The sequence below is a fragment of the Chelonoidis abingdonii genome, chromosome 19 (genome assembly GCF_003597395.2).
Source record: "Chelonoidis abingdonii isolate Lonesome George chromosome 19, CheloAbing_2.0, whole genome shotgun sequence".
NCBI classification, from domain to species: domain Eukaryota; kingdom Metazoa; phylum Chordata; order Testudines; family Testudinidae; genus Chelonoidis; species Chelonoidis abingdonii.
This window is the reverse complement of record NC_133787.1, coordinates 8726619-8738432: the sequence shown is the minus strand read 5'-3', so window position 1 is coordinate 8738432 and position 11814 is coordinate 8726619. Positions and strand designations below refer to the sequence as shown.

The window sequence follows — 11814 nt, the reverse complement described above, 5'->3', positions numbered from 1 at the left end:
TTCTTAAGGACTGCCTGTCTTCCTTCTGGACTATTCTTGAATTCTCATGTTTGAGCAAAAAATGTAGTTGTTACTCTATGGTACTATCATTTTAGATGCAGTTGTGATAAAAAATAAATAGCTGGAATAGGCCGATTTTCCTTTTACAATTTCACCTTTAAAGTAGTATTGAGTGGCAGTGAATGCAATGAGTAATTCTAAATGAACAGTATGGTGGTAATAATTAAATAATTGCATTAACTTATTTTGTTTAGGAGAATCCATCCTCAACATACAGGATTCTGAAGACTATCCACCTTCAAGATCACTATCATTTTCTATAGTTTCAGAGTTATCGCCAATGGTAGTGTTTCAGTCACATCATGTATGTCACATAGCCACAGAATATCACCTATAGCAAAAAGAAAAAAAAAATCTCCATCATCCAGAAATAACCATAGATAAGTTTGTGATAAACATCAGCAGTATACAAAAAGAGATTATTGATGAAAAAATTGCCCGATTTGTTTATGCAACAAACTCTCCTTTCCATATGATTGAGAACCCACACTTCATTAACATGGTTCAGTCCTTAAAACCAGGATACAGTCCACCCAACAAAGCAGACGTTGCAGGCAAATTGCTGGATAAAGTGTATGAAAGAGAAATTGAGTAGTGTGCAAAAGGTCTAGAGGATAAAATTGTTAATCCGCGTCTTGATGGATGGAGCAATGTCCACAATGATCCTGTTGTATGTGCTTGTCTGACAACAGAAGAAGGGAAGGTCTTCCTTACAGAAACAATTGATACATCAGGAAACACACACAGCAGAATACTTACAAGAAGTAGCAGTAAAAGCTATAACAAACTGTGAAAAAAAATTCAAATGTCTAGTACACAGCTTGGTCAGAGACAATGCTGCAAATGTATCCAAGATGAGGAGAAATTATTTAGAAGAGAGTGACGAGAGTCCCAAGCTAATAACATACGGTTGCAGTGCTCATTTGATTCATCTCCTAACCAAATATTGCAGTGTTCCAGAAATAAAGGTTAATGTTGTTGAAATTGCAAAATACTTATGTAACAACCACTTTGCAGCAGCTGCTCTGAAAAAAAATGGGAGGAACCAAGCTCACTCTCCCACAGGATGTGCAACTGAACTCAGTAGTGGACTGTTTTGAGCACTATGTCAAGAACTGGCCTAATCTGATGACAGTTTGTGAACAAAATAGTGAAAAATAGATGGCACTGTCACAACCAAAGTTCTCAACATTGGGCTTAAAAGCAACGTTGAACACATGCTAAGAACCCTGAAGCCTATTTCTGTAGCCTTGAACAAAATGCAGGGAAATAGCTGTTTTATTGCTGACGCTGTTGAAATTTAGAAGGAACTGAGTGACATCTTAAAAAGAGAAATATGCAATGACAGTGCTTGTTTTTAATGCTTGTAATTTAACTCTATCTCCAGCTAATTTTCTTGCAAATATTCCCAATACTCGGTACCAAGGTCAAACCTTAACTGCTGAAGAAGAGAAGTTGGCTGTGACATGGACATCCAGCAATCATCCCTCTGTAATGCCAACTATAATAAACTTCAGAGCTAAGGGTGAACCATTCAAGAAATATATCTTTGCTGATAATGTTTTAAAGAAAGTCACATCAGTGAACTAATGGAAGTCACTTAAGCACTTGGATACAGAAACTGTTGAAGTGATAATCTCACTTTTAACAGCAGTAGCTTCTTCTGCCAGTGTAGAAAAAAAATGCTTCCTTTGGACTAATTCATTCCAAACTGAGAAATCATTTGGGACCTGAAAAAGCAGGAAAGCTTGTTTTTCTTTTCCAGATTATGAACAAACAGGAAAATGAAGGTAAAGATGACTGAATTAGCTGCAGAAGCCACTATTTTAAGTTTCTCATGTTGACCTGGCTGACATAGTCGATTTAATTTTTATTTTTTTTTAAATAGTTCATTTAACTGTTTTAGTTAAAAACAATTTTAACGAAAACAAACCTGATTTTAAAAACCTTCAATGTTTAACTAAATTCAAAAATTCATATGCTTGTTTTGTTAAAATATTATATGTTTGCTGTTGAAGAAAAAAATCCAGAATACATAGTGTTGTTGTTTTAGTTAAATAAATCAATTTAAATGTCTGTCTGGTGATGTTCTCCTCCTAATACAGCATGGCAAGAAAATATCCTCCAAATATTAATGATTAACCTGTTGAATTGGAGATAGTTCACTTCCCAGTGACTTCAGAAATATCTTCTTCAGTTACCTTTGGTAAATGAAATAACCAAACAATCATTCATTTTCTGATATAGCTGTAAAACTAATCTGAAAAGTTTTCAAAATAAATCACTTTAAAAATGTATAGTATGTACCTTCTAAAAACGAAACCTACATCTATCTCTGAGTTGTGAAGACTATGTATTAAGGTTATAACAACCAACAAGAATGAACTTTTATATAGAAATCCATGATTAAATCGAGTCTTCCTGACTAATGATTTAAATCAAATCCACCCTGCTTAGTGACCTTCCAATTTTTACTGTGGAATTAATTCTGCCCTTCGTTATAATCAGACAGCTTCCATGCATTCCCAACTGGTGTAACTGAAAGCCTAATTTAGCTCTGTACACACCTCTACCCCGATAGAATGCGACCTGATATAACACAAATTTAGATATAATGCGATAAAGCAGCGGGGAGCCCCGGGCCCTTTAAAGTGCCACCCAAGCCCCTCTGCTTTACCTTCTTATATCCGAATTCGTGTGGAGCCCCGGGCCCTTTAAATCACTGCCCGAGCCCCACTGCCAGAGCTCCAGTGGTTATTTAAAGGGCCCAGGGATCCCCCACAGCAGCTGTAGCATCAGGCCCTTTAAATCCTCACTGGGGCTCAGGCAGCCGAGCTCAGGTGGTGATTTAAAGGGCCCACGGCTCTGGCTGCTGCAGGGAGCCCCGGGCCCTTAAAATCCCTGCCCGAGCCCTGCTGCCAGAGTTCCGACAGTGATTTAAAGGGCCCAGGGCTCTCTGCAATGGCTGGAGCACTGGGCCCTTTAAATCCCCACCAGGGCTCTGGAAGCCGGGCTCAGGCAGTGATTTAAAGAGCCAGAGGCTCCAGCCGCTGAGCGGAGCCCTGGGCCCTTTAAATCCGCGCTCAAGCCCTGCTGCCAGAGCTCTGGCCGTGATTTAAAGGGCCCAGGGCTCCCCACAGCGGCTGGAGCACTGGGACCTTTAAATCACCGCTGGGGAAGCTGTCCAGTCTGGCATGGCATACCAGCTCATGCCGGTACACCATACCAGACCAAACCCAATATAATGCGGTCTCACCTATAGGCGGTGAGATTTTTTGGCTCCCGAGGACTGTGTTATATCGGGGTAGAGGTGTATTTATATATTTGCTGAGGCCACCTTGTGTATCTCTTTCTCTCTAAATGGCAGAACTACAGTCCCAATCACAAGATGTAGAGCCAGAGCCAGAAGAGGGAATCAAAGATGATGTGACTGTACAAAGGAAGTCAAAAGAGATTTTGAATGATTACAGTACTGGAGATACCATGATAGCTGTAAAAACAGGTAATTGTATGGAAAAGCTACACTAACAACTAAGGTGCCCTGTAATAATATGGATGTACTATTATTTTAGTTTCTTTACATGCAAGGTTGGCAGTCCTATACTAATTCCAAATCACCAGTAATTAAGAGGATAGCTGTAATATGCAACAATCATATATCATTGCAACAAGAAACTACAAGAGCTCTGATACTAATGCTCCCATTGTTACCATTCATTTTTGGAGTCATAGATACTATCATATCAAAGCTCACTTCAAGTTTATCTAAAGGTAAGCAATACATAAAATATTGGAATATTCTTAGACTGTGATTAATAGCTACTGCTTCTAAAAAAGCTGCAATTTTCTTTAATTAAAAAAAGTTAACAAATAGTTTTTTGGGGAGAGACTTCTTGAACATTTTTATGGAAATAGACTTTTTAAAAATAAATAGTTCTCTTTAGAAAGTAAACAATGTAAATTTCACATTCATACTGTTATATGGCAATATTTTCTCTTACATAAAACAAGAAGATACTAAATCTGAAGAGAAAACCATGTACACTGTGTCCAAAATATATCAACATCATGAGCAGCAGTCAGGTGGTGATCATAAACCAGTGACCGATTCATCCAGTGTCAAGGCAGAAGAAAACAAAGGTTGCCTTCGGTAATTTATTTTAAGGTTATTAATGAATGAAACTGTGGTTCCATTGATGTAAATGGAAGTTTTGCCATTGACTTAAGTATAGCCAAGATCTCGCTGTCTGTGTTTATCTTAAATTATGCAGCAGAATGGTATATAAGATGAACCTGATGCCAATCAAGAAATCAAAAATTGTCCTTGACATTTTACAAAATTCATATTGCTTTCTGATGTCTGTAGTAGCAAACTGCATTTTGAATACACCCTGAAGGGTTATTTAATGGCTTCAGGGACAACTGCGCAAACTTAATGGTAGCTGTGTCTGTAGTATTGGACCCTTTCTCAGTACCACTTCAGACAATACACTGTTTAGCAACCTGAATATGAATATTTCAAATTCAGAGAAAAATTTTAACAAAGGAAACGTAGTAAGTGGCTCAAAGAGATGGGATGTAAATATTTTCTTTTTCTCTAAGGATTCTGGTTCAAATCTGTCCTGAGTTAGTATAGATTTTTACCATCTGAAGGTTATGCAGTGGCAAATGTGAAATGAGCTAGTTTTCTCTGTCCATTTCCCCTCTGTGGACAGATGTGCACATCACAAAATCTGCCACTATAATGAGTACTAATTGGTAACTTTGTTGAAAGTTTCCGCAGGCAGACCAATTACTAAATTGACATGATATATGAATTACAGTTGTTAACGTGTTAGTAGGAGATAAAATGGGGAACATTGCATTTCTGTTAGCTCTAACATACCTGTTCTGCAGCGTTTTTTAAAGTCAAAGGAAAGAGTGCAACTCACTTTCATCAGGATGTGGATCAGGCTGTAGATATATACAGAATTTCAGTCCCTTGCGTTACCAGCCAACACCTTTCAGAAGAACTGAAGGGAACATATGCTGTATATAGTGAGATTATTTGTGTTTCCAAAGGAAGTAGCATATTTTATTATGAGCCTATACATTGCCTGGAGGTGCCAAGAATTTAATTCAAGAACTTCAAATAGTGTAGATTCATACCCTAAAGCAGTGAAATGTTACAAATAAATAAAACAAAACACTATGATCTATCATGCATAAAATAGTTTGTATTGTCTACTAACACTTAAGAATGATCTAGATGTAGAGGTTTTGCTCAGTGTTTATAAACCCCTTCAGTTCTTATTGAATCTTCAGTCCTTCTGAGATTATTTCAGCCCTGTAATGTTTATAGGGACTTAGTTACATTCTAATAGTTGCCCACATTTTATATTGCCTCATGAATTGAAGTGACCATCAGTTGTGTCAGAACTATTTGTTTCTCAGAAATATTGAATTATTCCAGTGTAATAAGTAAAACTCTAAATGCAGTTTCATTTATTAAGGTCCTGATTCTACCAATTTTCCTCAGCTTTACTGTGTTGGTTTGGACCTGCCTTCCCTGCCAAGAATACCTGAACATTTTAAGCCCCAATCCTGCAAAAATTTAAGCAACTGAATAGTGCCATTCAATGTATAAAGTTAAGCACACACTTAAATCTTTGCAGGACTGGGGCTTTAAGATTCAACCTGTGCAGTTTTTGTATTAACAGAAATATACAGTAGTAATGCTGAAATATAATTTTGTAATGTCTAATACAGGGGTCCCTAACGTGGTGCCCTTGGGCGCCATGGCGCCTGTGGGGACATCTAAATGTGCTCGCGTCCTGGCCAGCGGTGGAGCACCCGCCGAAATGCCGCTGAATTTCTGCGGCATTTCGGCAGCAGCGCCTCTTGATGACGTCACTTGTCGGCAGCAAGTGACATTATCGAGAGGCGTCGTTGCCGAAACGCCACAGAAATTCAGCGGCGACGCCTCTCGAGGACGTCACTTGTTGGTGGCAAGTGGTGTAATCGAGAGGCGTTGCCGTCGAAACGCTGCAGAAATTCGGCGGTGATACCTCTCAATGACGCCACTTGCCGCTGACAAGTGACGTCATCGAAAGGCGGCAACGCCGAAATGCCGCCGAATTTCTGCGGCATTTCGGCAGGTGCTCCACCACCGCCACGGTCCTTCGTCTGGCGCCTGCCAGACAAAAAGGTTGGGGACCACTGGTCTAATACTTGTTATAAACTAATCACAACAAACCTAGATACAAGTTTGTACTGTATGTAGGGATAAATTAATAAATTTTTTTTTAACCTTTTAGACAGGTTTATTTTAGTAAAATCTAGTCTTCTCAAAGACAAAAATATTTTCAGCTTGTTTCAAATACAGTAACTCTTCACTTAACGTTATAGTTATGTTCCTGAAAAATGCAACTTTAAGCGACACGATGTTAAGCGAATCCAATTTCCCCATAAGAATTAATGTAAATGGGGGGGAGAAGGTTAGGTTCTAGGGAAAAAATTTTCACCAGATAAAAAACTATATAGTATATAGATATACACACAGTATATGTTTTAAACAAACAATTTAATACTGTTCACAGCTATGATGATTGTGAAGCTTGGTTGAGGTGAAGAAGTTAGAGGATGGAAGAAGGAGAGATATTTTCCAGGGAAGGCCTTGCTGCTAAATGGTAAACTAGCACTCGGCTGAGTCCTCCAGGGTTAAGACATTATTGTTAATAGCCTGTCACACAAGGCAGCACAAACACAGGGGGAGAGGAGACAGCGTAGCAGATAGAGACAGACACACACCTTGTGTGTGGGAGAGAGCGAGAGATGCATACTGCCCCTTTAAGTAAGCTGACCCACTCTTAAGTGCATTGTCTCTTTAATTGGATCAGGAAGTTGAGGCACCAGCAGCTGTCCCAAGCTCTCTATGTCTCTCTCCGTCCATGTCCCCTCCCTGCTCTATATGGAGAAGGGGTAAGCAGGGTGCAGGAGCAGGGGGAAGGAGGACACCCTAACATTAGCCCTCCCCTTCTCCCCTTGCACAGCAAGCAGGAGTCTTTGGGAGAAGCTCCAAGGCAGAGGGCAGGAGCAGCACATGGCAGTGGGGGGAGGGACAGCTGAACTGCAGGTAATTGATAGCCTGCTGGGCAGCTGCAGCATAGGGAACTTAGGGGAGCAGGGAGCTGATGGGGGGCTGCCAGTCCACCCTGACTACAAGCCCCCACCAGCTAGCTGCTATGGGCTGCTCTTCCTGCAAGCAGTGGATAAAGCAGGCAGCTGCCAAACGACATTAGAGGGGAGCATTGCACAACTTTAAACCAGCATGTTCCCTAATTGATGAGCAAAGTAACAACGTTAACAGGGACGACTTTAAGTGAGGAGTTACTGTATATTCTATATATGTTAAATATTTAAGTTTAAAAGCTTACATATTAAAAGAGTTCTGTTTTTGATAATACCCAACATGTGTTAGGTGATACACAGATTACTAAAAGAGACAGGGGTACTGATCCTGCATGTGGGGCTCCACATGGGTAGATCATTGTGCCCATGCAGAGACTCGTTTACTTCAATGGGGCTGTACATGGACACTGAGGTCTGCCTGCTAGTAATAGATTCAGGGGCTAAATAACAAGACACAACAAATGGAAACAAAAAAATGAAGGGGTGGGTAGAGGAAGAGAAAAAGAAGTTGTAACAAAAAGGATCATGTGGTTGCTTAACTAATTAAATTCATGCGGAAATATTAATAGCCTTTGTAATTTCTTGTTTGTTTTCTTTTTTTAGCAGCATTGAAATGATAAGCAAAACATCTGCACTCTAAACAAGCAGAAATGGAAAGCAATTCTAAAATAACTACTATATGATTCCTCTGAGTAATGTTCCGAAAGGGTAAAGCAGCTAATGAGTTACATGTCGTTGAGGAAGCAGATTGTTCAGCTATTTGAAGTCAGGCAGATATTAAAGCTTTCAGAATGTGTTTTGTAATTTAAAGTTTTTTTATGTTGTTCATACTTCCTATTAATAATTTTAGAATGACGAAAAAGCTCCTGCGAGACATCTGCAAACAGCAAAAATTATACATGACCCCAAGTTTGAATGACACACTATATTTACATTATAAAGGTAAGCCACACACACAAAAATCACATTTCAGATAAATTGTTCTAACTAGCAATATAGCAGGGGATCTGGATAAGGTTCATTGAGGGAAGGTATCTGGAAATTGTATTAGAAATATAATTTAATTTGATGGGAAAATTTAATTAGGGGTGGAGCTGAGTCAATAGCAATGTACAAAAGTACTTCAGCTTCAGTGTTAAGGCCTGATCCTGGAAGATCTTACAGCTTCCATTAAATTCACTGGGAGCTGAGGATGTCAGTGTAGCGCAGGATAAGATTCTAATGACCAAGGCTAGCGGATTCAGCAACAACTTGGATTAATTTTGTGGTATTTGTGTATCACCCGGTTATGTGATTCTTCATTTAAAGACAACAAATTTAAAATTGATATAAGGAAATGCTCGTTCTTTACACACTGTTTAGTCAGTTGTGATATTCATCATCAGCTGAAATCAATCAAATTTATGGCTTTTTTGGAATTTTGAGAGAGAGTTTATATACATATATGAAAAAAACCCAGCATACGTAGCTACATGAGCTGGGTAGATAGGCAAAAAATACTAGGGTTATTATGCCTCATGGTTAAGGTTATACTACTTTCTGTGGGGTTAGAAAGCAATTTTTTCTGTTATGATAAAATATTGCACTGTTGCCTAAGTTCCTTTTTGGAGTGTTTTCAACTTATTTTGAAACATGCCAGTATTAGAGGCAAAATACTGGAACTGAGGGAGTACTTATATGTTCTGGTTTGACTATTTTGATGTTGCTACAGACAACCAGTTAATCTTAATTTGAATCTTACTCTTTTAAATGTACTTTTAACTTCTAAACTGTGACCAACAATATTGATGAAAAACAAGTTGCTACAAATTAAGGAGGGATCTAGGTGGCACATTGAATCAAAACACTAGCTTCTCACTTCTAAAGACCTGGTTTAAAATATTGGTCCTGAATATCTCATGAGCAAAAATGTACCTTATTCCTTCTTAAATGTTCTTTTAGAGAGAGACTGTTTTTCAGCTACAGGATTCTATGTACTGATGCATAAAGTATGCCCAGAAAAAAAAATATAAGCACATTGCATTCACATACCTTCAGTTTTGTTATTAGTGAACAATATCCAAATGTGGATACTTCACTTTCTGCATTCTAGTATTAATAAAGGGAAAAAAGAGTTCCTAGAGCTAATGTGAATGGTGCCCTTTGTTGTCTTTAAGGACATTTTTATGTGGTATAGCTTGCCTTTCCATAACAGCTTAAAAGTGGTTATATATATGACATGCTAGTCTCCAGAGAGCCCATCTCCCATTTCGTGGCACTATTTGTGCCATTATGCCAACATATTTTCTTTGACATTTAAAATCATTACCTTTGTAAATCTTTAAGCTTCCTTTCTGATGGGCCTGATTCTTGAAGTCACTGGGAGTTTTGCCATTGACTTCAATGGAAGCAGTTCCTAGATTCCAAAGCCAGAAAAGACCATTGTGATCATCTAGTCTGACCTCCTGTGTAACAAAGGCCATAGGACTTCCCTGAATTAATTCCTCTTTGTTTGATTCTAATCTTGATTTTAAAATTGCCAATAATGAGAATCCACTACAACCTTTGATAAATTGTACTGGTGGCTAATTACACTTGTAGCAATTAGTTTATTTAATCATTTTATAGAGATTTATTGTTGTGACTAAGTATAATTAATTATAATGTGTGATGGTCATGTTTAAGTAGGAGAGGATCATAGGAGTATAAGACTGACAAGCCTGCATAAGTGATGAATGTGTATTAGATATCTAAGCAAAGTAAAAATATAATATGAGGCCTACACGCTAAGCTGAAATTTTACAGGCCTCAGCCATACTGGGCCTAAAGAGAGTTAACATAAGTAGGTGACCCAGAAATAATCCTTAACCAATAAAGTTACAAGATTACTGTAAAGAATGTGCCAATGGATGATGTTTGGGAAAACAACCACAACAATAAATCTTCTAATAAATTATTAAATACACTAATTGACTACAAGCCCCCTTCTTTGATGGGATGAATATTATGGAAAAATAAGAAATTCATCACACACAAATTATATATCAATAGGAAGCAAGCACTATAATTCACTACAAATATAAGTTAAAACTTGTATATGTTTAATTAAGGGCTAATAGTTTCTTCATATGGAAGCTCGGGGGATTGATACAGTATTTCTACAGGCTGTTGGTGATGCACAGAAACATATGGAGGTTCTGGTACTTGATATGGTTTTCTGCTATGCATATCTTCATAAATACTCTCCTTTACTGTGACTATGGACACTGCTGCTGGATTAATTGTGGCTTGAAGAGGGATAGAAACAGGTTGGACTGAACCAGGCTGGTCTCTGGGCATTTCTTCGCTTAAAGTCCTAATCTTTCCCCCCATATAACATAAGGCAAAAATAATGCCTGTAGTGAGGATACTTTGGACAACAATCCATCCCTTCCATCCCTATAGGGGTGGTTAATACTGCATCTGTTCCATCTAATAATTTGTTCAATGTTTGCTTTGCTTGATCCATATTACTAATTTCAATTAGATGCCAATTTTTCCTTTTTAACACCAGCTTAGCTGTAAATCTAATGGTCATATGTGTACAGAATACCATGCCGGGTATTGCATGGGCTCTTTCAGGTTTTGTATATGTGTTGGTGATTGTAACATTGATTATCTGTTTAGTGAAACTTATAATATGGATAAAATTCCTTACTTGTGACTGTGTTTGTGGCCATTATATTAATTCTTGGTGTGCTCTAGGGAGTCTCCAGACCTAAGAAAATCTCTCAGGGTCACTCTCACCCTGCTGATTTTAAAACTGTAGCTTGACAGGTGACAGACTCACTCACTAGGGACACTGTGGTTTAACACAGAACTATTGATCACTATGTCAATTCAATTGAAATACTGTAAAAGCTATACCCTCATTGTCATGGATCACAGGTTACATCAGCATCATTGCTTAATTTTTCTCTATACTCATTTTCAGCCAATCTCTTCTTATTTAAACCCTGTTTACTGCAGGATTTGACCGCCTTGAGAATCTTGAAGAGTATACAGGATTAAAGTGTCTCTGGCTTGAATGCAATGGTTTAACAAAAATTGAGAACCTGGAGGCTCAGACAGAGTTGCGCTGCCTGTACTTGCACCTCAATTTAATTAATAAAATTGAAAACCTGGAACCCCTGCAAAAGCTGGATTCGCTCAACCTCAGTAACAATTATATCAAGATTATTGAAAACCTCTGTAAGTATTTCTAGTGTAGTGTGTTTCATTTATGTTGTATTCATTTTTCCATGCATCAACTTACTAATTACTAGTGATCATATTTTGCAGGGTTGTTTTTAATTGGGTTAAAATATTTGCAAAAAGTGCAGAAGCAATTTCAGGGAGGCTTTTGGATGGAAAGTCCAACCTATGTGTTTAAAATTTAAATTTTGGAGGGGTTAATTGATCAAAAGAACAGGTTTTACAGTTACTGACAGTGATGACTTGAACAATTTATATAAAGTTATTCTTTACCTTGGAATACCTACTGAATCCTTTGGTTTCATTCCTCTTTACCTAGCACTTTTTCATTTGTGTTTTAAGTCGGATGTGTTCTAGTGGCCAAGGACATGA

The 11814-nt window shown here is 38.1% G+C and overlaps 1 protein-coding gene across 3 annotated transcripts in view; it reads left to right on the top strand.

The window, feature by feature from the left end:
* Window positions 1–11814, top strand: part of DNAAF1 (dynein axonemal assembly factor 1) — a 33536-nt gene that overhangs the window by 6811 nt on the left and 14911 nt on the right. For 2 of the 3 annotated variants that reach the window (XM_075073703.1, XM_032785745.1), the window contains exons 2-5: window positions 3428–3562; window positions 4072–4210; window positions 8081–8172; window positions 11218–11439. In XM_075073703.1, the coding sequence (XP_074929804.1) occupies window positions 3544–3562; window positions 4072–4210; window positions 8081–8172; window positions 11218–11439 (472 nt within the window). In that variant the 5' untranslated portion in view covers window positions 3428–3543. The remainder of the gene's footprint in view (window positions 1–3427; window positions 3563–4071; window positions 4211–8080; window positions 8173–11217; window positions 11440–11814) is intronic. The other variant, XM_032785746.2, reaches the window with a different exon arrangement.